Raw genomic sequence first — 27,405 nt, 5'->3', positions numbered from 1 at the left:
AGATACAACCCTCTGTTAATTCTTCAGAGGACAACCATAGGGTTGTGTCCCAGCAAGTCATTCAGTTGCAATAAACTGCTCCAAAAAAGTTGAACAAAAATTAAACTGGACTACTCAGCATTGGCCAAAACATGTCTATCCAAGTTGATCCTACAAAGGCCATTTTATTAAAATCTAGGGACTTGCATTAAAATTTGAAGAACTGCCCCACAGATTAGTCAAGCAAAAACCTGACATAGAAGACATGTCAAGTCAAGTCTTTCAGGCTAAGTTCCCAACAACTCCATCATCGCCCCAGGTATGTCTTGTCCAGGACTTACCAACCAGAGGTTGCTAACAGTGATATTCTCTTGGATGGGCCCAATTTTACCATCAAGTTGTGCCTGTTTTCCATGGCAAAAACTTGGTAAAGTCAGCCGTGAGGCGAGTAGCACAATCCGTGTCTGCCTCTGCATTGGTTCCCCCTTTACCAAGGCCCAAAAATGGCCGTGATCAGGACTGTGCCCGAAGTGGGCACGAGGGCTATTTAAATGCATTTGCGTGCATTTAAATTGAGTTAATGGGCTGCATACCCAACCTTTCTGGCACCTCCCCCTTACCGTGTGCGCCCATCCAGAATTAGCACAAAACAGACATGCTCCATAAAAGTCCGATTCAGGCACTCCAGTTAGTGATGGCTCTCTGCTTGAGGTCGGTAGGGGTGGGAGAAGTGGGGGACGGGGGAGGTGGGGGTTCTGCAGCCACTGTGCCTGAGATCAGTGAAGGGAAGGGGGGGGGGAGGGGTCTGCTGCCACTCTGCCTGAGATCACAGAGGAGGAAGTGGGAGTCCGCTGCCACTCTGCCTGAGATTGGTGAGGGGGAAGTGGGGGAGGGGTCTGCAATCAGTCTAGATGATGGGGGGGTTGGGGATTTAAGGGGGTCAGCAATGTTGTGGGGCTGGGAAAAGGTCTGTGGGGCCAGGGGGAGACATTAACCAGTCCTGGAGGGATGTGGCAGGGGAGCAGCATTCTATCATTCTTTTTGCGCACGTGCGCAGTTGGAGGCACCGATCGGAGCTGCTGGATTTTGGGCGCGTTAGGACCCACCCGCAGCCTTGTGCAGCGTGAGTCGGAATTGCAGGCAGAGTGCGTTTGGAGGTGCCTGAGAATGGGTCTAAAAATCGAGTCTGAAACACTCCCAGTTTCAAGTCCGGCCAGCACTTAGAATCAAAATGGTAAAATGGTGAAAAATGGTAAAATGGTAAAATAGGGCCCAGCGAGTGATCCTCCAAGTTCCCATGCCTGACTCAGGATCCTGTGATGTCTCATGGCATCAGATAAAACAAGGATAAGGAAGCTAATGACTGCCTACTGCGCCCCCCGCCCCACCCAATCAACTTATGACTCAACTCACGCTGAACACCACTTGGAAGAACCAGTGACCATAACAAGGGCACAGAATATATTCTGGGTGGGAGAGTTCAATGTCCATCATCAAGAGTAGTTCGGTAGTACCACAGTTGACTCAACTTCTCAAAGCCTTAAGGACACATCTGTCAGATTGTTTCTGTTGCAGGTGATAAGAGAATCAATAATAGGGAGAAGAACTTGAACCAATGTACCTGATGCAGATGGATTTATCCACTGCATTATTGGTAAGTGCATTGCACAGTCCTTGTGGAGAAGAAGTCCAGTCTTCACACAGAGGACATTCTCCATTATGCTCCATGGCAATATCACTGTGCCAAAATGAATAGATGCCATCTTGCAAAATGGGCCATGAATGAGGTGCTGTTGGTCATCAGTCATAGCAGAAATATGCCACCACGATCTGTAATCTTATGGTCTGGCACATCCCTCTCAATACCATTGAGTCAAGGAATTGGTTGCTTCAATGAGGAGTGCAGGAGAGCATGCTCAGAGCATCCTAAAAGATAGATGCCAACACTGTGAAGCTACTGCCCCCAGGAATGCGTGCACACTAAACTGAGAAAGTAACATGTGATAGACAACAAAGAAATCCCACAACCAACGGCTCAGGTCAAAGCTCAGCAGTTGTGGCACATCCAGTCATGAATGATGATGCACCACTAAACAATCAAAGGAAAGTGGTGAATCCATGGGAATTCTCATCCACAGTGATGGCAATGTCCAGAAAGTCAACCATCTACAGCCGCGAGTGATGAGTGGATGCTCCATCTGCAGTACTCAACATCACTGAGACCTGTCTTCAGCCAATTCAATTCACTGCATGTGATGCCAAGGAGTTGCAGAATGAGCTGGTACAACAAAGGCTATCGGCCCCAGTACGAGCCAACCACCCCTTAGCCACACTGTTCCAGAACTACAACAACAACAGTATCCAGCGAAAAATGGAAAATTGCTCAAGTATATCCTGTCTACAAAAGCAGGAGAAATCTAATCCAACCAATTATCACCTGATTAGTCTACTCTCGATCATCAGCAAAATGATGGAAGTTACTACCTACTCAGTGATGACCAGCTCACCAATGCTCAGTTTTGGTTTTAGAATCATAGAAACCGTACAGTGCTGAAGGAGGCCATTCAGCCCATCTCGGTTGCGCTGACCGCAATCCCTCCCAGGTCCTTTTCCCATAAGCGCACATATTTACCCTGCTAATCCGCTGACGCTAAAGGTCAATTTAGCATGGCCAATCAACCTAACTCTCACATCTTTGGACTATTGGAGGAAACTAGAGCACCTGAAGGAAAGCCATGCAGACATGGGGAGAATGTGCAAACTCAATACAGACAGTGACCCGAGGCTAGAATTGAACCCGGGTCCTTGGCGTTGTGAGGCAGCAGTGCTAACCACTGTGCCAACGTGCTGCCCTAATACAAAAATGCAAAATCATTGAAATGCAATCAGATAATTATCACATGAAGCTAAATAACAAATGTTTTGCTAGGGGCACTCAGCTCCCAGTTTTATTACAGCCTCTATCCAAGCATGAACGGAACACTGAATTCCAGAGGTGAGGTGAGTGACTGCCCTTGACATTGGGCAACAGTGGACCAAGTGTAGCATTCAGAAATCCTTGTAAAATTGAATTCAGTGAGAATCAGACGAAATCTTTTCAGTGGCCGGGGTCATACTTTACAATAAGGAAGATAGTTGTGGCTGTTTGGGCAGCAATTGGCTCAGCCCAGACCATTGTTGTAGGGGTTTCTCAGGGCACAGTCGCAGGCCAACTTCAGTTCCTTCATCAGTGACCTTTCCTCCATCATAAAATCAGAAGTCAGGATGTTTGCTGATGACCGCACATGTGTTCAGTACCACTTCTACAATCTACAGTGCAGAAGGAGGCCATTTGGCCCATCGAACCTGCAGCGACAACAATCCCACCCAGGTCCACATACTTAAACCCACATACTTACCCTCTTACTCCCCCCTGACAATGTATCATGGCCAATCAACCTACCCCACACTTCTTTTGGACTATGGGAGGAAACCTGAGCATCTGAAGGAAAGCCAAGCAGACACAGGGAGAGTGTACAAACTCCACACAGACAGCGACCCGAGGCTGGAATTGAACCTGGGTCCCTGGCGCTGTGAGGCTGCAGTGCTAACCACTATGCCACTGCGCTACCCCTCATTTGCCATGCCTTGTGTAATAAAGCAGTGGGTGACAGCATGCAGCGAGAACGGAACAACATTCAAGTTTGGGCTGATAAATGGCAAGTGACATCTGCACCACGCAAGTAGCAGGCAATGACTGTCACCACTAAAGTGGAATTTAATAACTTCCTCTTGACCTTCAATGGCATTACCAGTGCTTAATCAGCTATCATGAGCATTCAATGGGGGATATGATTCACCAGAAACGTAAATTGATGAGGTACATGAATACTGTGGTTGCAAACTGGAGCAAACTGGAGGCTGGGAATCCTGCGGCAAGTAGCTCACCTCTTGACTCTCCCTAAAGCCTGTCCACCATCAACAAGGCACAAGTCAGGAGGGTGATAGGATATTTTAGAAGAGTGAGCAGTGACTTCATTCAAACATACAAGATCCTGAGGGGGTTTGACAGATGGTAAGATGTTTTCACGAGTGGGAGACTCTTGAACAAGGGGACATAGCTACGAGATAAAGGGCTGGTCATTTAAAACTGAGATGTGTAGAAATATCTTCTCACAGAGGGTGGTGAATCTCCGAAATTCTCTGCCCCAAAGGGCTGGATCATTAGAAGTATTTAAAGTGGAGGTGGATAAATATTTGGCAGATAAAGGAATGGAAAGCTATGGGGAAATGGTACAGAAAAGGAGTTGAGACCAACATAGATCAGCCATGATGGTGTTGATCGATATGGCAGATTTGAACGACTCAGTGGCCTACTCCTCTTTGTGTTTTTGTGTACTCTCCAGTGGCCTGGATGAGTGCAGCTACAAAACACTCAAGATGCTTGACACCATCCAGTACAAAGCTGCCCAGCTTGACAGGACCGCCATCCACCACCTTCAACATTCATTCCCTCCACTGCTGGAGTGCACTGCAGCAGCCCACCAAGGTTTTCTGGCAGCGTATCGATATAAAGCAGGAGTAGGCCATTCAGCCCTTCAAGGCTGCTCCACTATTCATTTTGATCATGGCTGATCACCGTATTCAATATTCTGATTCTCCCCTCCCCCCCACTATCCCTTGATCCCTTTAGCCCTAAGAGTTACATCTAATTTTTTCTTGAAATCAGACAACATTTTGGCCTCAACTACTTCCTGTAGTAGTGAATTCCACACATTCCCCATTCTCTGGCTGAAGAAATTTCTCCTCACCTCAATTCTTATCCTCAAACTATGACCCCTAGTTCTGAGGTCCCGCACCATCAGGAACATTCTTTCTGAATCTACCCTGTCTAATCCTGTTGGTATTTTGTAAGTTTCTATAAACTTCAGTGAATATAATCCTAACTGACTTAGTCTCTCCTCATCTGAGAGAGCTGCCATCCCAGGAATCAGCCTGGTAAATCTTCGCTGTACTTCCTCGATAGCAAGGACATCCTTCCTCAGATGAGGACACCAAAACTGCACACAGATCTCCAGGTGAGGCTTCACCAATGCCCTATCCAATTACAGTAAAAAAATTTCTATCCCAATACTCAAATCCTCTCATTATGAAGACCAACATACCATTTGCCTTCTTTATCTTCCAAATCACCTAGAAGAACAAATTTTTTCTTGTTGCAGGAGCCTGTATCCATCTGTTAACATTCATCATTATTATTCTGTCAGCACACTATTTTGCAGCGTGTTTCAAAGGGAGGAAGTTACAATTATAGCAATCAGGATGAGGCTGTAGTACAAAAAAGTTGATGCAAATCCTGATTTGCATAGTTGGTATTGCTGAAACGATAAATTCTTCCCTGCAGCTTTTTGAGCTGTGGTAGACGAGATACGATTTGTTGCTTTAATTTTACCACAGCTCAGTAGACAGAGATTCCTGTCCATTTGCGCAGAAAGAGGAAGCAAGTGTGGCAGATATCTGAGTACACCACACATCTTAAAGGTCGCCAGCGATCAGACTTAAAACCCAAGTTCTTTTTGCTTCTGAGAAGTTGCTCCACCACAGGATCAGCTGCCGGAAAGGGCAAAAAGTGTAGTATTGGCATGCTGCGCTTGGTTGAAGTCATTAGGTTACATTTCAGCTTCATTTGAAGCAATTTTTTGAAGTGGCGTCTCGGCCTTTTGGCTAAGATGCAAATGAGATCAAGCCTTGGAGGAGGAGCTATGCCTACTCCAATCAGCTTGGATCGTGTAGATCAAGCCCTGTCCTGTCAGCTTGGATCGGGAATGTCCCAACTTGTTGGGACTCTGAATTGGACTTGATTGGATTGAAGTGGAATTAAAAACAAAACAAAAAGGAGGCAGTGGCAGACAATTTCTTATTGCGCTTGGAGAGAGAGTGCAAAGAAGCCCAGGAGGTGGCTTTAGGATTTCATCTTGGACAGAGATGTGTGGGTTAGGTGGATTGGCTATGTTAAATTGTCCCTTAGTGTAAGGGGAACTTACCCGAAAGACCCCCCCCTTAGTGTCAGGGGAACTAGCTAGGGTAAATACATGGGTTATGGGGATAAGGCCTGGGTGGAACTGTTGTCAGTGCAGGTTCAATGGGCCAAATGGCCTCCTCCTGCACTGTAGGGATTCTATGATTCTGTGAAATGAAATCCAGTTCCAGACATGAATGGGGGCTTAAAAGATAGCTGATGTGAGGAAGGATGAGGGCATCAGACACACTACAAGAGGGATGTTTTCCTGAGGTTGAAATGAAGGTACCATGTCAATTAAGAGGCAACCTTCCTTTCTGATCAGTTGTCCTGTTTTAAGCAAAGCAGTTCAGAAAACTACAGTGAAGATATTGTCACTCAGTTCTTATGAGTGTAATGTCCTCACAGCAATTAACATCACTGCAGTGTGGCCTAGGGAAGTTTTCTCATTTTCAGGGTGCTGGCTGTTGAGATTTGCGCACACTGCCTGGAGATGGTAAACCCTGGATTGGAGGCCAGAAACTTTTGAAAGATAAGTTAAATGATTTTGCTGTTTTGCAGTTCTTCACATAGCACTGTAGCATGAGTTGTATCTGTGATTATTAAGGTGAGTCATGACAGTCATGCAAATGGAAAATGTGTTTACATTAACAATGAATTTGCCAAATTGTTACTTCTGTCAACTGGCTAGCTGCCAAGTAAAAGATCAACATCGCAATGGTGGAAAAATTCATCCAATGGATCAAAAGGTAGACATGTCAGACTGTTGAAATGATAGCTTGTTATGATAACAATGTGTAAATATTCAAACTTCTCCCACTATTTTACATTTTCATATCTGTTGTTCTGAGGTCTGTTTGTTTACTTGAGGAGTTCTATTGCCTCCTGGCTGCAATCCAATTGTCAAATCATTTTATAGATAATTGACTCTGTTTACATGGCTGGTTTGAAGAGTCCGTTTGCTTGCTTGGGGAGTTTTATGGGCTATTCAATGGCTTCCAAATGCTATAATTGGCTTGTGAATACTGTCCATAAAGTGGACAATGGGTGAGAGTGCTGAGGGGAATGGGGGGGATAAGAGTAGTGAGGTGGATGAAGGTGATGCAGATCAGGGTGAAGCAGTGAGGTTCAGCAGTGTGGTTCAGCGAGTAAGAGGGTAGGTTGATGGATAGTTCAGTGATCAGAATGTTTTATTTATCGACTATGAGGCTTTCCAAAAGAAATTTAATCACCACCATTCAGTCCATTGGGAGAAGTGGGCTGATGCATTTTTGGGAATGGAGGAAGTCCTTCTAACCTACCCATTCTGGCACCAGCCTGTTGCCATCTTCACTTCTGGTAGGCCCATCAGGAGGCCAATTAGGGCTATGGCTGTTGGAAAATCCCTATTATTGGCACCCTGGGGGCAGAGGCAGGATCACAATGATGAGATTATTCCCACCTCCCATATCCCACCTCCAAGATGAAAACTCCTGGGGGGGCAATTTTTCCATCCCATCTGCCACAGAAATGGGGAGGGGGGGGAGATGATGCAAATTTCTGTTGACCTTGGGTGGGATTTTCTGATTTTGGGGCGAGCAAGGCCAGAAATTCCTACCCCCTGAGTTTGTCCTCAGATTTGGAGGAAAAGTAAGCTGCCATGGATTGGGAATGTAGGAAACATAGAAACATAGAGATATAGAAGAAAGGAGCAGGAGGAGGCTATTCGACCCTTCGAACCTGCTCCGCCATTTATTGCGATCATGGCTGATCAGCCAACATAGCCTAACCCTGCTTTTTCACCATAATCTTTGATCCCATTTGTCCTGAGTGCTCTCTCCAGCTGCCTCTTGAATAACAGTAAATGTTTTGGCATCAACTACTTCCTGTGGTAATGAATTTCACAGACACACCACTCTTTGGGTGAAGAAATGTCTCTTCACTTCTGTCCTAAATGGTCTACCCTGAATCCTCAGACTGTGACCCCTGGTTCTGGACTGCCCACCATCAGGAATATCCTCCCTGCATCTACCCTGTCTTGTCCTGTAAGAATTTTGTAAGTTTCTATGAGAATCCCCAGTCATTCATCTGAACTCCAGTGAAAAAAATATTGAATTAGTCAATCTCTCCTCATATATCAGTCCTGCCATCCCCGGAATCAGCCTGGTAAACCTTTGTTGCATTCTCTCAAGGGCAAGAACATCCTTCCTCAGAAAAGGAGTCAAAACTGCACACAGTACTCTAGTGTAACCTCACCAAGATCCTGTATAATTGCAACAACACATCCCTGCTCCATATTCAAAACCTCTCACAATGAAGGCCAACATGCCATTTGCCTTCTTTACTGCCTGCTGTACCTGCATGCTGATCTTCAGTGACTGGTGCACAAAGACACCCAGGTCCTGCTGCACTCACCTCTCCCAATTTATAGCCATTCCAAAGTGAGTAACCTCACGTTTATCCAAATTATACTGTATCTTCAACTGATTTGCCCACAACCTGTCCAGGTCATTCTGAAGGATCTCCGCATCCAAGTCACAGTTCACCCTCCCACCCAGGTTGGCATCATCTGCAAACTTTGAGATGTTTTGTTCCCTCATCCAAATCATTAATATGTATTGTGAATAGCTGGGGTCCCTGCACTGATGTCTGTGGCACCCTACTAGTTTCTGCCTGCTACCCCCATACTGACCCGGTCCACCACTCCCCCATATCTGACTCTGTCCATCAGTTCCCCCATATCTGACTCTGTCCACCAGTTCCCCCATATCTGACTCTGTCCATCAGTTCCCCCATATCTGACTCTGTCCACCAGTCCCCCATACCTGACCCAGTCCATCACCACCACATGCCCAAATCCCCCAACCCCCATATATGATGCCCTAACCTTTTTTAATGTCCAACTACCCGCCAAACCCTTCTGATATCCAACTGCATACACCCTCACTTAATGTTGGACACTTTCTCAGCCCCCTGATCTCTGATACAGCCCGCCATTCCCCATAATGTCTGACCTCTCTCCCCAGTGTCCATGTCCTACTCTAACCTGTCTATTGGACTGCGACACCATCCCTCAGGGAGAGCTGCTGTTCCTGGATCTCATCCGGCCTGAGTCAGAAGATGCAGAATAAATTTGACATGGATAAGACCAGCGTTGATTGCCATGCTAATGAAGTTACTGCCCAGAGAATTCGACAAGGTGCCAGGAGCCTGCTGATGTCTATGCAGTTGTTTCCGTGCTTACTTTTTCTTTTGAAACAGGATGGAAGAAAATGGGTTATTTAAAATAAATACTTACCACAGTTCGTCTGCTTCAATTACAGGTGTACTATGTGAGGAGTTGGCATTTTCTTATTCTACGCCTTATCTAGCTGTGAAGCAAGGAAAGAAAGTAGTAATCCGCTGTTTCTACGAATCCCAGACCCGCAACCCCAACGTCACCTGGTATAAACTGGAAGAAAAACCCATCCAGCTAAAAAATATTCAAGGAGTAACAACCATGCGTCATGACAACGTTTCTTGGTTTCAAATTGAGAAAGCAAGAAAATTTCATTCTGGGATTTACTACTGCAGCTCCCCTTCAGTGAAGGGTACAAGTCAGCAGTGTGGGACAGAACTTAATGTCATAACAGGTGAGCAAAGTAATGATTTTCATGCTCTATAAAACTGGCTAAATGCATTTTACTGAACTGTACATTCCTTGTTTAGCTTCATGTGATAATTACCTGGTTGCATTTTTAATTGTTTTGCAATTTTGAATTAGGGCAGTACAGTGGCACGGTTGTTAGCACTGCTGCCCCACAGCACCAGGGATCCAGGTTCGATTCCAGCCTTGGGTCATTGTCCATGTGGACATTGCACGTTCTCCCCGTGTCTGCGTGGGTTTCCCCCGGCTGCTCCAGTTTCCTCCCACAGTCAGAAAGACGTGCTGGTTTAGTGCATTGGACAAGCTAAATTCTCCCTCAGTGTAGCCGAGCAGCTGCTGGAGTGTGGCGACTGAGGGATTTTCACATTAACTTCATTGCAGGGTTAATGTAAGACTACTTGTGAACCTAATAAATAAACTTCTAATCTTTTACTGATGAGCTTCCCGGACAACCGTGCTTGATGTGGAGCAGTGCCCCTCAAGAGGGTGGCATGGTGGCACAGTTGTTGGCACTGTTGCCTTATGGCGCCAGGGACCCGGTTTCAATTCTGGCCTTCAGTGACTGTCTGTGTGGAGGTTGCACATTGTCCTCATACCTGCCTGTCTCCGGGTCCTCCAGTTTCCTCCACACTCCAGAGATGTGCAGGTTAAGTGGATTGACCATGCAAAACTGCCCCTCAGTGTCGGGGGACCAGCAGGGTACCATAGAGTCCCTACATATAGATGGAGGTCATTCAACTCATGAAGCCTGTGGCAACAACAATCCCACTCAGGCCCTATCCCATAAGCCCATGCATTTACCCTAATAGTCCCCCAGACACTAACAGGCAATTTTGCATGCCCAATCAAACAAAGTAAAAAGTCTGACAACACCAGGTTTTAGTCCAACCGATTTATTTGATAATACTCACAAGCTTTCGAGGGGACTGCCTCTTCGTCAGGTGAATGGAGAATTCTGGCCTCTGACAGAGCATATAAAGCACAGACAGTTTAGAGATTACTGATTAGAATGCGAATCCTTACACCTAACCTGCTGTTCAAGACCTGAAGTGGATGACAATGTGAGTGGAAGGAGCACTGATCACAGGTTACAGAGATGTGTATTGTCTCCAGACAGTACAGTAAGTGAGGTTTTGCAAACCCAGGCAAGTCACGGGGGTTACAGATAGTGCGACATGAACCCAAGATCCCTGTTGAGACCGTCCTCATGTGTGCGGAACTTGGCTATCAGTCTCTGTTCAGCGACTCTGCGCTGTCGTGTGTCGTGAAGGCCGCCTTGGAGAATGCTTACCCGAAGGTCAGAGGCTGAATGCCCGTGACCACTGAAGTGTTCGCCAACAGGAAGGGAACAGTCTTGCCTGGTGACTGTCGAGCGATGTTCATTCATCCGTTGTCGTAGCGTCTGCATGGTCTCCCCAATGTACCATGCTTCAGGACATCCTTTCTTGCAACGTATCAGGTAGACAATGTTGGCCGAGTTGCAAGAGTATTTACCATGTACCTGGTGGATGGTATTCTCACGTGTGATGATGGTATCCATGTCGATGATCCGGCATGTCTTGCAGAGGTTGCTGTGGCAGAGTTGTGTGGAATTGTGGTCACTGTTCTCCTGAAGACTGGGTAGTTTGCTGCGAACAATGGTCTGTTTGAGGTTGTGTGGTTGTCTGAAGGCAAGAAGTGGGGGTGTGGGGATAGCCCTGGCGAGATGTTCGTCTTCGTCAATGATATGTTGAAGACTCTGGAGAAGATGTCATAGCTTCTCCGCTCCGGGGAAGTACTGGACGACAAAGGGTACTCTGTCCACTGTGTCCCGTGTTTGCCTTCTGAGGAGATCGGTGTGGTTTTTCGCTGTGGCGCATCGGAACTGTCGATCTATGAGTCGAGCACCATATCCTGTTCTTATGAGGGCATCTTTCAGGGTCTGGAGGTATCTGTCACGATCCTCCTCATCTGAGCAAATCCTGTGTATACGGAGGGCTTGTCCATAGGGAATGGCTTCTTTAACATGTTTAGGGTGGAAACTGGAGAAGTGGAGCATTGTGAGATTGTCTGTGGGCTTGCGGTACAGTGAGGTGCTGAGGTGACCGTCCTTAATGGAGATGCGTGTGTCCAAGAATGCAACTGATTCTGGGGAATAGTCCATGGTGAGTCTGATGGTGGGGTGGAATTTGTTGATATCATCATATAGTTGTTTCAGTGATTCTTCACCATGAGGCCAAAGGAAGAAAATGTCATCGATGTATCTAGTGTATAGCATTGGTTGAAGATTCTGTGCAGTGAAGAAGTCTTGTTCGAACCTGTGCATGAAGATGTTGGCATATTGAGGTGCAAATTTGGTCCCCATGGCTGTTCCATGTGTCTGGATGAAAAACTGGTTGTTGAAGGTGAAGACATTGTGGTCCAGGATAAAGCGGATGAGTTGTAAAATTGCATCTGGAAACTGACAGTTGTCAACATTGAGTACTGAGGCAGTCGCAGCAATGCCATCGTTGTGGGGGATGTTGGTGTAGAGCGCCGAGACAATCAAACAAACCCACACATCTTTGGGCTGTGGGAGGAAACCAGAGCGCCCAGAGGAAACCCTCATAGAAAGAGGGAGAACATGTAAAGCCCACACAGACAGTGATCTGAGACTGAAATTAAACTCGGGCCCCTGGTGCTCTGTGGTAGCAGTGCTAACCACTGTGCCACCCAGCCGACCACATACATGGGGTTACATGATAAGGCCTGGGTGCGACTGTTGTTGGTGCAGGCTCGATGGCTTCCTTCTGCATTGTAGGAATACTACGAGCTACAAGCCTCTGGCAACAGACTTGCAGTTCCAGGATATATTCTCAGGCAAGGCACTGCAGTAACTCTTCCTGCCACTGCAGCACTGTGTCAGGAGGGCTGGAGAGCTGTCTGCCAATTGGATTGCCTGAAGGGCTCTTCAACTTGTCCAATTTATATTTTTAACCAATTAATTTCATTTTGTTGAGATGAAGAAAATAAAATGATGGTTAAATTACAACCATGGTGCAGGCCCATCACTGGCCATGCTTAGGACCCTTTTAGATCATAAACTTAGTGCCCAATTTCATCATCAAGTTGCACCCGTTTTCGGGCGCAAAAACTTGGTAAAGTCAGACGTGAGGCTAACAGTGCGATCTGCGCCCGCCTCCACACCATGCGCGCATTTAAATTGACTTAATGGGCTGTACACTCAATCTTACCGGCACTTCCCCCTTTACCACCGCGTTCGCCCATCCAGAATTAGCACAGAACAAACAAGCTCCACAAAAGTCCGATTCGGGCGCTCCAGTTTGTGAGGAGGTAAGTGCCGAGTGTCCGATGGCTCTCTGCTTGAGATGGGAGGTGGGGACGATGGGGTGGTGATGATGGGGGGGGTGGGGGGGGGGGAGGGTGGGCGGGGGTGGGGTTTGCCACTCTACCTGAGATCAGTGAGGGGAGAAGGTGGGCAGGAGCCCTTGATCAGTCTGTGCGGCGGAGTGGGTGGGGAAGATAAAGGGGTCAGTAATGTTGTGGGGATGGGGCAATGTCTGTGGGGGTCAGGGGGAGGCATTATCCAGCCTGGGAGCAATGTAACGGGGGAGCAGCATTCTATCATTTGTTTCTGCGCATGCGCCGTTGGAGGTGCCGATCTGAGCTGCAGGATTTTGGGCGCGTTAAGCCCCACCCATAGGCTTCCGCAGTACAATTCAGAATTGCCGATACTTTTTCAGGCTCAGCACTTAGAATTAAAATGGTAAAATAGGGCCCAGAGTGTACAGGCTAGAGGCTATACCATTGCTTGATAGCTAATGCAGGTAAGCTTACTAAGCAATAAGGGGCGTGAAAACCTAGAAAATATTCACATACCTAGAAAATATTCAGCTCTCAAAGCTGTATGTAAGGCCTCTGGCACCAGAGGACATTGGAAGCAGAGAACAAAGCCAAAACGAGCGGTTTGGTATGATGAGCAGGCACAGTCAGAGACAGAACAAGTACAGCATTTCAAACAACTGACAGCAAGCATCAAACATCATCAAGCTAAATGGTCGAACCACGAGGGTGACCAGAACATTGATAGACAAAGAAAACCGATAGTTAATATAGTGAACATCATAGAAGATATTGGTACGGTGGAACCGACGGAAGCCTTTGTCACTGACCCAATGATATGCCCATAGATGAAAAGGTCAGCATAATCTGTGTGCAAAACTGGATGAAAATCCTTCTACTTTGCACAGTGAAATGTATGCACCCACAGAAGTGACAAGTGATGATTTGACCAACCAATGCCTAACGTACCATGCACAATGACTGAGAAATTCCATCCATGTGATACCTTGCTACAATAATTCACCTTAGCCACCTCATACGTTTTACATTATGCCCGCTACAGGCTTAGGGATCATATGCCTGCCGTTTGCTAGAATCTGTCCTTGGTTACCATCCATGGCAAAAGCAAGACAAAACCATCACCAGAGACCACAAAGAGCACCAGAGAAACTGAATGCTTGCATTTGATGATAACATAACTCTGTAATACACATTGCCAGTTAGCAGACTACACAGTGCTATTTGTGAACCAAGTATGCACGCACATCTCCGAGCTTGCAAGCTTCATACAGCGGAACCAACACGGAAATGCTGTTCAGTAGGCAAACCTCCCATACTCATTGAAAAACAGGGGACGATGAAAAATGTCCACGACGAGTGTGCGGGTAATGAATTATCCAAAGTGAACATTGGACAGAAAGATGAGTTCAGCGGCCAAGGGATTGCACCTGGAGACAAGTAGAAATTGTCAGCATATGGCAGGGGGATTCAGAGGAGGGGAATCAAGGTCAAAGACCAAAGACAGAAAGGAGACTAAGAAAAGTGATAGGCAGGGAAACCAAGGACTAGATTCAAATAGGAAAATGAGCAGGAATGGGACTAGTAATGTTAAAAAATGGGCATAAAGGCTTTTGCCTTAATTCACAGAGCATTAGCAATAAAGTGGATGAATTAATCACGCAAAGAATATCACAAAGTGGCTGCAGAGCATTTTTTTGGGGGGAGGCTGAATAACCATTGTTCATGATCCCATTGTGCCCAATGATATAAAAAGAGGGATGAGGTCCTGAAAGCTGATTTTAGGGAGTCAGGAAGAGAATTAAAAAGCAGGACCTCAAGTGCAGCAATCTCAGGGTTACTCCCAGTGCCACGTGCCAGTGAGCTTATGAACAGGAAGATTGAACAGTTCGACATGTGGCTGGAGAAATGGAGTAGGAGGGAGGGCTTTAGATTTCTCTGGCACTGGGACTGGTTCTGGGGCTGGTGGATCTTTACAAGAAGGACAGGTTGTATTTTAACAGGACTGGGACTAAAGTCCTTGCAGTGAGGCTTGCTAGTGCTGTTGAGGAGTGTTTAAATGAAATTGTTAGGTGAGTGGGAACCTGAAGGAAATTCTGCCACAGAATGGTACCCTACATGTTTTATTAACTTCTCTCTCAATATGCCCTGCCACCTTATTTTGAGGCTGTGCCCTCTAGTTCTGGTGTCCTTTCTAAGCAGGAAGAATCTCTCCACCTCTACCCTATCTAGCCCCTTCATTATCTTGTAAGTCTCTATAAGATCCCCCCCCCAGCCTTCTAAACTCTAACGAGTACAGGCCCAATCTACTCAATCTCTCCTCATAGGCTAGCCCCCTCATCTCCGGTATCAGCCTGGTGAACCTTCTCTGTACTCCCTCCAAGGCCAATATATCCTTTCGCAAATAAGGGGAACAAAACTGCACACAGTAGTCCAGTTGCGGCCTCACCAGTGCCCCGTACAGTTGCAGCAAGACCTCCCTACTTTTATAATCTATCCCCCTCGCGATAAAGGCCAACATTCCATTCGCCTTCTTGATCACCTGCTGCACCTGCAGACTGAGTTTTTGCGATTCATGCACAGGGACCCCCAGGTCCCTCTGCACCGTAGCATGCTGCAGCTTTTCACCCTTTAAATAATAATCCCTCCTACTACTTCTTCTACCAAAGTGAATAACGTCACATTTGCTAAAGTTATACTCCATCTGCCAGGTCCTCGCCCACCCACTCAGCCTATCCAGATCTCTCTGCAGACTTTCCGCACCCTCCACGTAATTCGCTTTTCCACTCATCTTCTACAGTGTAGAAAGAGGCCATCCAACCCATCGAATCTGCAAAAACTTTCCAAAAGAGCATTCCACTCGTGCCCACTCCCTCCATCCCATCCCTGCAACCCAACGCAATTAACTTGGCTAATCCACCTAATCTACACACCTTTGGACACTAAGGGGCTATTTAGCGTGGCCAATCCACCTAACATGCACATCTTTGGAGTGTGGGAGGAAATAGTCGCACAGTCTAAAGATGAACAGATTAGATGGATTGGCCATGCTAAATTGCCCCTTAGTGTCCAAAGATGGGGAGGTTAGAGGGATTAGTGAGATGAATATGTAGGGATATGGGGATAGGGCCTGGGTAAGAAAGTCAGTGCAGACTCGATGGGCCAAATGGGCACCATATGAAGAGGTATCACAGGTCAAACCAGTTCCTTAGACGAGTTGAAATGTTCAAAGAATACAGCTCTGTTGAAAGCTTCTTTCTAGGGAGTCTTCCAAGACCAACACTGGTGTTTCTTTAGCTGGGTATACAAGGGGTGAATAACATCAACAAGTTTGGTATGACAATGCCATTCCCATTTATAATTTCCCATTCTCAAAAATTACTTCAACTCAAATGTGTTGTTGGGGCCATTGCCAAACACACAGGATACCATGCAACCCTGAAGCAGATGCAGTGAGTCTATGCTCTGGACTGAGCAATTTCTGGAGCGGAGGGCATTGTGGGGACTGTAGTCACCATCATTGACCATCAGGTGACCACTAGCTATGGCGTGATTAAGTCTATTTATTAGTGTCACAAGTAGGCTCACATTAACACTGCAATGAAGTTACTGTGAAAACCCCCTAGCCGCCACACTCTGGCACCTGTTTGAGTACATTGAGGGAGAACTTAGCATGGCTAATGCACCTAACCAGCATGACCAAACTGGAGCACCTGGAGGAAACCCACACAGACATGGGGAGAATATGCAGACTCCACACAGACAGTGACCCAAGTTGGGAATCAAACCAAGGTCCCTGGCGTTGTGAGGCAGCAGTGCTAACCATTGTGCCTGTATGCATTGTGTGAGTGAGAGGTCACAGGTGGGGGGATCATTGCAGTTGGAATTGGTAATCATGTTGTAAATATGGTTCACAGTTGGTAACCCTGCTTGCAATTTGATAGAGTTGGACTGCAATCTTATTGTAAAAAACTGTTTTGATATTTTCCCCTTCAGAAACCATGAAAAAAGAAAAGATAAATACTACGTATACAATGAAGGACATGTTGATTTTAATTCAGGGTATCCTGCTGATCCTGTGCCTCACTTTACCAGGAATGTTGTTCCTTAACAAAGTAAGTTAGCAGCAATTCATCCTGACAACTGTTAATGTTTCTCCTTGTGAAATATTGTACATTGGGGTCACTGATATAGGTTTTGTCTTTTTACTTGGGTGTTAAGGATTGCCTGTGCACTACCTATGAAGGAACACCTTTTATCAAAGACCATTTGATTTTTTATATCAACGAAAGTAAACCATTCAGTCTCTTGAATCTGTTCTTCCAGTCATTTCATGGCTGGTCTGGATCTTAACTCCATCTAACCAGTCTGGTTTATAACCATTAATTCCTTTACCTAACAAAAATCTAGCAATCTCGATTTTGAAATCTTCAAATGACCCACAACCTCAATAGAGAGAAAATTCCAGATTTTTGTTATGTGAATTTTGTTATGTGAAGATGTATTTACTGACATTAGCCATAAAAGGCCTAGCTCCAGTTTTAAGGTTATGTTTTAGACTCCCTCATCAGAGAAAGTAGATTCTATTTGGCAAAGGGAAATAAGAGATCCTTGATGCATTCTTCCCAGGGAAATCTTAACATTCAGGCATTGAAGATGATAATTGAATGCTCAGCGCAGCAGTAGCAGACAATACAGTTTGGAGTTGAAGATGGCTCCCCAACGTAGTATTTATGTGCACTGTAAAGCAGTGGCACAGTGTGTTTAGCACATAGTGATAACAATTCAATAACCTATTCCACAGCCCTCTCCATGTGAAGTAACAATTGAGAGATATGTAAAACAGGCTGCCAACTTGCTTTAGCTGGTTTTTCACCATTGCAATAAGTCAAGGTTCACCCTTTGACTGTAAGATCCAGACATGAAGAGTTTTCCTGGCTGAAATGTACTCAAAATATCTTTCAAAAATGATGACAACTTTTTAATTTTCTTTATCCGTCTGTTTTTCTGAAAGTATTAACTCCTTGCTGAGGTGTGGATACACAGCTTTGGTTGTCCCCCAGTACCACACTTCAATGGCCATTCTTTATGGACCTTGTCCATTCATGCCAGCTGGTTTGTCCGTTATGGTGCATATGAGTGCATTTTTAGCAGAACATTCATTACCAGGGAGAAATCAGGAATAATGACTGATTTCCTTCCCGTTTATCTGTGAACACTCAGGGCATGTGTTATGCCCCTGAATTTGATCAGCCATTTACTTTCATAACCTGCAGATGAGTGATTCAGAAAAGATTTATTTCCAGTCCCCAAAGGCCAAACATACAAGTCAGATATTTGTACTACATTAGCTGACTTAAGTAGCAGTGATGTTATAATTGGCCTTGAGAATTGTGAGAAGAAAAGATAGCAAAGACCAATGTTCATTTAGAGAACACAATCCAAATTTAAACATGGAGTTCTTGCAGAAAGAGAATATTTTCATCCCATTATTCTGGAGTGGCTTAACCCCAGAGATTCATTGAAAGGACGATCTGTCAATCCATGGTGCCAAATAATATGATAGGCTTTCTTTTAACATATGAATATTATAAGAGATGGTCTATTTTAAATCCGTGTATGGATTGCTTCCAAAGGTGCCATTGCCTCACATGTGCAGCCATATTTTAGTAATATTGAATTCAGTCATCTTTGTGTGATGTTTACCAAGATTATAAGTCACAATTTTATTGATGTACATCACCTCACTTGATGTTATATTGCAGCCCCATTTTGAAAGAAAATATTTAGGAATTGCATGATTTTTAGCATGTGAATGGCAATCTATTTTAAACACTCCACATAGTTGGTACAAGTGATTGCTATTGAAAGGATAAGGTTTAAAATAGATCAGCAAATGATAAAGAAAGAGTTCTCAGCATAATCAATTTTATTCTTCACAGCATAATGAAGCAAAGAAGAATGAAGAAGCAGAGACGTACCATATGTATGAGGTATGAAACAAACAAAGAAGGCCATTTAAAAACTGTCACACCTGCAGAAATGCAAGCTTAAACCAAATGATGCAGGAGGTATTTGTGCTGCTGGAGATGTTTCGAACTCTTTTGACATTTGGTGTTCCAGCTTCACCAAGCACTGGTAATGTGGAGAGAGTTTGGCTAGATCAGTTTCATCAAAATAAGTCACTGACTTGTAGGACAGTAGCACAATGGCACAGTTAGCACTGCTGCCTCGCAGCACCACGACCTGGGTTCAATTCAAGCTTTAGATGAATGTGTGGAGTTTGCACATTCTCGACGTGGGTTTCCTCCAAATGCCTCCCTTTCCTCCCACAGTCCAAAGATGTGCAGGTTAGATTGATTGGCCATTTTTAATTGTCCCTTAGTGTCTTCTGGGACTAGCAGGATAAACACATGGGGGGGCTGGGGGGGTGGGGGGAGCGGTGTTATAGGGATAGAGCCTGGGTGGGATTGCTGTCGGTATAGGCTTGATGGGACAAATGGCCTCTTTCTGCACTGTAGGGTTTCTATGACAAGCCAGAGTGTGGCTACTGCAACATCACTGTGGCCAGAGGTACTAGCTCAGAGTAGAAAGTGTCTCTCACAATACAGATAAATGTACTTCACAGGAGTATATTTATTGAATAAGCATTCACAATCATTCAGTGAAAAAATAAATAAGCGTCCACGTTCTGCTTCTCATCTTATTATTTTAGAAGCATAAGCAGACGATAGCACCGAAGCACAAAATCAAAATACTGCAGATACTGGAAAACTGGCACAAACGCAGAGAATTCTCCAAATACTGAATGGGTTTGTTGGTATCTGTGGAGAGAGAAACAGACTTATCATTTCAAGTCCTGACCTTCCATTAGTTGAAATACACACGCATTAGCCATGTGAATCTGAATATTGAGAAATGCTTTTAATATTAGTATCTATGACTTTTAAAAATATATATTGATCAGAAATGGCATTTGACATAACTGTATTTCCAACAAGGTGCTGGGTAATGTAACCATTCAAATATTGTAAACACAGTACTGCAATGTCAAAGCACTGGATTTTAACTATACTTCTAATTCTTAGGCACAGAGAATAAATACAAAAAGTGCTGCGTCTGATAAAATCAATCAACACAACAATAAAACTGCCTGAACTAGTATTGAAAGTGAAATTGATGCCTTACCAAATTGTTCAGTGAAACAAAATTAATGCAATTTGCACCAACTATTAGCTCCAGACAATACTAATCTTACACATTTCACAGAACCCTGCACTTAACCTTAGGTGCATTCATGCCGAGTCAAAGAGGCAAGGTCCAGGCTAGCTTTATAAAGTTAAAGCAACTCAGGCATAAGCGTTTACCAATTCTGGTAACTCCCACTATGAAAAGGAGGACTGCCAATGTAACCCTTTTGATTAGAATTCATCACCAGGACCTTAAAGCACTCTGGATTTGCTCCCTTGACCATGACCATATATATATATAAATAGCCCTGAGTCGTTAAGGAATGGGAGGTCACGCTACCCTTACTTGCATTTATAGTTCATCCACATGTATGGGTAGTGACAGGCGGAGGCAAGGGCACAAGTAGAATGTTTCCAATACCAAATATTTGTCAAACAAAAATCATTGTGTCTTGGAGGTTCAACGATGGCACAATGGTTAGCACTGCTGCTTCACAGTGCCAGGGGCCCAGGTTCAATTCTGGCCTCTGTCACTTTCTATGTGGAGTTTTCACTTTCTCCCCGTGTTTGTGTGGGTTTCCTCTGGGTGCTTCGGTTTCCTCCCACACTTCAAAGATGGGCGGGTTAGGTTGATTGGCTACGGTAAATTGACCCTGGTGTGAGTGGGTTTAGCAGGGTAAATGTGTGGAGTACGGGAATAGGGCCTGGGTGGGATTGTGGTCGATGCAGACTTGATGGGCCGAATGGCTTCCTTCTGTACTGTAGGGATTCTATAACTAGCTCAGGATATCACATGATAAGATATTTTAGCATCTCAAATAATCAGCAACATTAACCAGAATGTTGCTGAAATTCATCACATTTTCCTGACATTAAAGTACAAATATTTATATTGCTGAAAAATCCTGAATTTAGCACATTTGCTACACTGCCAAAAATATTACACAACAGCCAAAAAAAAATACATTTATCAAAGAAAGAATATACCGATAAAAAGTAGTACTTTTTTAAAAAAGTATTTCTTAAAAGAGAGAGAGTAAACACAATCATTTCAACCTTGTTTCTTCTGACCTTAATAACCTGGCCCTTCCTCATAGGAGCAGCTGGGGTTTATGTATAAGCAGCAACCAATGAACTAATAGATTTCTCTGAGTGGCAAGCATTAGCATCCAAATGAGCTCAGATAGTGGAATGAGATGATGTTATAACCTTAACAAGAAAGGTCACATTATCTACAAGTTCATTTCAACAGCAGAACAATTCATTCAGTGTTAAGTAGTGCAATACACATAGAAACTAGAAGCAGGAGTAGGCCATTTGGCCCTTTGAGCCCGCTCCACCATTTATTTTGATCATGACTGATTATCAAATTCAATATCCTGATCCCCACTGACCCATAACAATCCCACCCCCAGGCCCTATCTCTGTAACCTCATGTATTTATCCTGCTAATCCCCCAATTAACCTAACCCTAAGTGGTGGAGGCTACCTCGTTTAATATGCTTAAGTCATGGGTAGATAGATTTCTGATAGATAAGGGAATTAAGGATTATGGGGAGCAGGCGGGAGAGTGGAACTGATCCACTTCAGATCGGCCATGATGTTATTGAATGGCGGGGCAGGCTCGAAGGGTTAGATGGCCTACCCCTGCTCCTATTTCTTATGTTCTAACCCGCACACCTTTGGACTGTGGGAAGAAACCGGAGCACCCGGAGGAAACCCACGCAGACAAGGGGAGAACATGCAAACTCCACACAGACAGTCACCCATGGCTGGAATTGAACCTGGATCCCTGACGCTGTGAGCAGCAGTGCGAACCACTGTGCCGCAGTGCCGCCCCACAGTATCCTTCAGCTTATTATCACATATATTACACGTTATCCTTCAACTTACAAAGAAAATCACGAAGCATCTTGTGATCATTTGTATGGTCCTTTTAATTTTCTGCTCATCAACTGTTTAAGATTTTTAAAAATAAACTTGCAGATATTATGTCATAATTGTTGAACCCATACTGTGGATTACCTCACAAAAGATCATGGCCAGCACTGGCAGTGAATGTGAATTTTGTAACTATGAGGGTTGATTTCCCAGCGAGGATTGGCTGTTATAGGTGCACTGGCCAGAGGAAGCGGTAGGCCCGATGTTGGGTTTCTATCCGTTTAAATGAATGAATGGAACATTTAACAACAGGAGGCTAACAGTTTGTAGGGCAATGTTATCTATGGACTCCAGTCAGGGCAACCAACGAGAGAATCCCCACTGCCATTCACAAAAATGGTGGCTATAAACTTCCAAGTCTCGCTGTCACAAAATGCAGCACTAGGGTACAACTTACATTTGACACAATTTTTAATTGTGCTTCTACCAGATTTTTCTCTGCTATTTTAACACCTGCATCAAAGTAGTATAATGGACAATTTGATACATGCTCTCCTATCAGTGATGGAGCAGATCACAACTTCCACCTAATCATCTCAACCCATCTGAAAATATGAAGGGATTGTAATTATTTCATATACAGTACCGTAAATGATTTGTGAACTATTTAATTTAATTTGGCACTTTGGTGGAATAATCTTTCACTCCTTTAAGATGAAATTGGTGATAAAGTCTTTAGTCCTGAATTGTGGGCAGTGCTGTGGTGCCTATTAGGCTGAGCACAGAGATTAGGCAAACTTATTATTATTCATAGAATCATAGAATCCCTACAGTGCAGAAGGAGGTCATTCGGCCCATCAAGTCTGCACCGACAACAATCCCACCCAGGGCCTACCCTCATAACCCCATATGTTTATCGTGCCTGACACTAATGGTCAATTTAGCATGGCCAATCCACCTAACCCGCATATCTTTGGACTGTGGGGGGAAACCAAGAGCATCCAGAGGAAACCCACACAGATACAGGGAGAATGTGCAAAATCCACACAGACAGTGACCCACAGCTGGAATCGAACCCAGGCCTCTGGCGCTGTGAGGCAACAGTGTTACTGTGGGGCAGCACTGTGGCACAGTGGTTCATATTGCTGCCTCACAGCATCAGGGATCCAGGTTCAATTCCAGCCATGGGTGACTGTCTGTGTGGAGTATGCACGTTCTCCCCTTGTCTGCGTGGGTTTCCTCCGGGTGCTCTGGTTTCTTCCCACAGTCCAAAGGTATGCGGGTTAGGCTGATTGACTGTGCTAAAAGGGGGATTAGCAGGATAAATACATGGGGTTACGGGGATAGGGCCTGGGGGTGGGATTGTGAAGGGGCAGCGGGGGGATCAGGATATTGAATTTGATGATAAGCCATGATCAAAATAAATGGTAGAGCGGGCTCAAAGGGCCAAATGCCCTACTCCTGCTTCTAGTTTCTATGTGTATTGCATCAGTTAATATCGAATGAATTGTTCTGCTGTTGAAGTGAACTTGTACATAATGTGACCTTTCTTGTTAAGGCCATAGCACAATAGCATGGTGCCACCATGCCACCCCTTCTGTCATGACCTATAGCAGAAAAAAAACCTTTTGACGTTTGATGGGATTTTACGGCCTCGCTCATCCCGAAACCGTAAAATCCAGCCTGAGGTCAATGGACCTTCCCATAGTCTGCCCCACGCCCACTCCAATTCCTGTGGTGGGTGGGGTGACAAAACTCTGGCCATTATCTCTCTGAACTTTGATAGGCTGTAAATTAACTTTAATGTAAAATAACAATCTTATATCAGTGGGATCTAATTAAGTTCCTTGAATAAATGTTGGGACATTAATTCCTTTTTGTTATATTTTAGGGTTTGGAAGTTATGCAGACAGCAATGTATGAAGACATCGGCAATCTGAAAACATCTGATGCGAAATGGACAGCTGCCGAGCAGCCTAATGAGTAAATTTCATAGAATGTTACTCATTCTGTATCATGAACCCACAGTGATTTCCCCCTGAACATTGTTATAATAGAAATGACAACATATTGAAAATAATATTATTGGCACAGGAAAGAAGCAACATATAGAAATGATCAAGGTGGATTACAGAAATGTTTGCAGTTCCCGCTTGATTCTGACTAAAGTGTAAATGTGTATTGGAACAACAAATTTGTTTGAAGCCCTTAAACGGGGAAGGACATTGGGACTTGTGTAGATCATTCCTTACCTATCCATGAAGTATGCATAAATTAATTGTTTTGTTTGCGTTTATTCTTCAGAAATGGAAGGCTTTATACGAGGCTTAATTAGCTGCAGAGATTAAGGAGAATAGAAATGGAATGATAAAGACATAAATGGCTGGTTTGTAGGAAAATACGTGTACAACTTAATGTGTGAATTGATATATTTTTTCAATACAGTGCTGTTAACTAACTGCATTTTGTATGCAACATAATGGATAGGAGAGGAAATTATAAGTATATAGAGAGTTTGTTGGTAATTGATGCAGAGGAAGTCCAAAATAATGAAGGATATAACAACACCTGTTGGAAATGTATCCTTTGGTTACTTTTACTGTTTTGGCAATGTCCATGGAAGTGAGTTTCCAATAGCGGAGAGTATTGGTAATAATGGACAATGGTAATTTTTTTACAGAGATCGAATGTTAGGGAAAATTAACGGCTGTCCTGATATGGTACACCTGGCTCGTGTGTTATAAGGATGTCAAGGGTTGAGGCGAATTGATAAATTGTAAGTGACACTTGAGTGATTTGACAATGTCTCCTCAACCCCAAGATGAGACACACTCCCAACACACTGCAACCTGTCCTTTTCTACAGGAAACACAGGTGAGATTAGTGGGTGTAGCGAGCTGTTTCTGTTCTGATAATTGGTTGGGCTTTTTATTACTTTCCTTTCAGCTTGTACGATGACACACATCTTCAGTTTTTACAAACAAAAACAAATAATTTCATCAAAAATGATTGCTTACTGATTTTAACCCGCAATGATATTGAGATTTATTTCAAGGACATTTGACCAGGCATACGTTGTACAAATAACTGAGTGAGAGCATTGCCATTATTGCAAGTAACGTGTTTAATTGCAAATATAATATTAACAGTTGAAGTAAATTCTATTTTCTATTCGCTATGCTGTAGAATTCTTGGGGAAAATGTAAGTTTAATGAGTTTCTTGAACTGTTAGATTTGATTTGATTTGATTTATTGTCACATGTATTGGTGTACAGTGAAAGGTATTGCTTCTTGCGCGCTATACAGACAAAGCATACTGTTCACAGAGTACGTAGGGGAGAAGGAAAGGAGAGGGTGCAGAATATAGTGTTACAGTCATAGCTAGGTCGTAAAGAAAGATCACCTTAATATATGTTAGGTCCATTCAAAAGTCTGATGTACCAGGGAAGAAGCTGTTCTTGAATCGGTTGGTATGTGATCTCAGACTTTTGTACCTTTTTCCCAATGGAAGAAGGTGGAAGAGAATATGTTTGAGTTATGTGGGGTCCTTGATCATGCTGGCTGCATTTCCAAGGCAGCAGGAAGTGTAGGTGGAGTCAATGATTGGGAGGCTGGTTTGCATGATGGACTGGGCTTTGCTCACAACCCTTTGTAGTTTCTTGCAGCCTTTGTCGGAGCAGGAGCCATGCCAAGCTTGATACACACGGAAAGGATGTTTTCCATAGTGCATCTGCAAAAATTGTAAAGGTATTTGGTATCGCTGATAAATTAGCTATTTTTGAGATAAACTTTATCGAAGGCCAGATGTAGCCTAATAACGAAATGATTAAGGATCATTTGCTACCACAGATTTCTTTCTCACAGAACTTTAGCAATTCTTACTAGCATTCAAAAAGTTCCAATAAAAACATCAGGTGCATCCAGCCCACTTGTCCCAGTTAATGATACAACTTAGCACACCATTTACCCACCTCATGCTTGTAGTTTACAAAGTAATGGTAATTTATTGGAACAGGGACCAACACAGTTCCCACAAGCCAGAGATTAACTTGTCTTTTCACGACATATGGCCCACACAACTTTGCTCTCCAAATGCCTTCTTAAAGCTACCTACACCATCAGCTTGAATAGTCTTTTCTGAAAAATTAATGCATAATAAAAATAATGTTCCACCTGACTTAACTCCTTATTTCTAAGTTCCAATATTTTAATTTTTGTCCTCTGGAATTTGAACCCTTTACCCCAACAAACAACTTGCTTTAATTGTTTTAAACTTATTTATTAGTGTCACATGTCAGCTTACATTAACTCTGCAATGAAGTTACTCTGAAAATCCCCTAGTTGCCCCACTCCGGTGCCTGTTCGGCTACACCGAGAGAGAATTTAGCATGGCCAATGCACCTAACCTGTACTTCGGACTGTGGGAGGAAACCGGAACACCCAAAGGAAACCCAAGAGGAAGGTGCAGACGGTGCACAGACCGTGACCCGAGGCCAGAATAGAGATTTGAGAGTCAGGTTGGTGTTGTCAAGTGAAATGGGTACTCTGAGGGAGAATTTAGCATGGTCAATCCACCTAACCAGAACCTCTCTTGGACTGTGGGAGGAAACCGGAGCACCCGGAGGAAACCCATGCAGACCCGGGGAGAACGTGCAGACAGTTACCCAAGCCAGGAATCGAACCCAGGCCACTTTAAGATTCTGCCAAAGACTTTCAAACTTGCTGTTTGAATGGTGCTGTCCACATCTTGTCCATGGGGTGCTAGATGGAAGGAACTTCCACAATGAGGAACATCAACAGCTTCTGTTTAACGCATAGATCTCTTCTCAAACATTAATTTCTAAGTCCAGGTTGACTGTTATAGTTTCACCAGTAGGGAAAAAGGCAAGTTAATGCAATGTTTTTCACTTCCTATGAGGTAATTGGTGGACTTTTGTCACCATGTGCTGATGTCACACTGCTGGCTGCTGCTTGCTGAACTGTACAGGGGCAAAATAAATACCGATGCAGGACCTTTTAATTTGGAAATTTTATAAAAAAACAGGTTTTCACAAGCAACTAAAGAGAATCAGAGGTGTTTTCTCTGTGTTAATGGCTGCCCTGTGAAAGAGAAAATAGTACAAAAATGTGCCTAACGTCATTGCCTGCAATGTAATTTCAGCCAGTAGGAGGCAGTGTTTCATCATGGTCTGGTAGCAAATGCTCCAATGGCTTTTCATAGTAAGTGCAAATCATTTGGCTTTCTTCGCACTGGGTGCTCTATCTATGTGTAAAGGTGAAGTGAGAGTGAAATGAATTAGAAATTAATTGCTGGGCACATTCTGTCCATTAACCGGGAATCTAGTAGAACCTGAATATCCTTTTAAGTGAAAAAGTGCCCTTTATTAGGGACT

At 44.1% G+C, this 27,405-nt stretch overlaps 1 protein-coding gene across 1 annotated transcript; it reads left to right on the top strand.

Annotated features, from left to right (window-relative positions):
• The first annotated feature begins 7,020 nt into the window (after positions 1-7,020).
• Positions 7,021-23,999, top strand: cd79b (CD79b molecule, immunoglobulin-associated beta). Its single transcript, XM_080213361.1, has 5 exons — positions 7,021-7,133; positions 9,218-9,588; positions 16,938-17,056; positions 18,884-18,934; positions 23,904-23,999. Exons 1-5 carry the CDS (start codon positions 7,021-7,023, stop codon positions 23,997-23,999), a joined length of 750 nt encoding a protein of 249 aa, XP_080069487.1.
• The last annotated feature ends 3,406 nt before the right edge of the window (positions 24,000-27,405 follow it).

The sequence above is a fragment of the Carcharhinus amblyrhynchos genome, chromosome 27, assembly GCF_965287045.1.
Source record: "Carcharhinus amblyrhynchos chromosome 27, sCarAmb.v2.hapA, whole genome shotgun sequence".
Lineage (NCBI taxonomy): Eukaryota > Metazoa > Chordata > Chondrichthyes > Carcharhiniformes > Carcharhinidae > Carcharhinus > Carcharhinus amblyrhynchos.
Note: the sequence above shows the minus strand (reverse complement) of the source record. Positions and strands in the feature narration are given on the sequence as shown.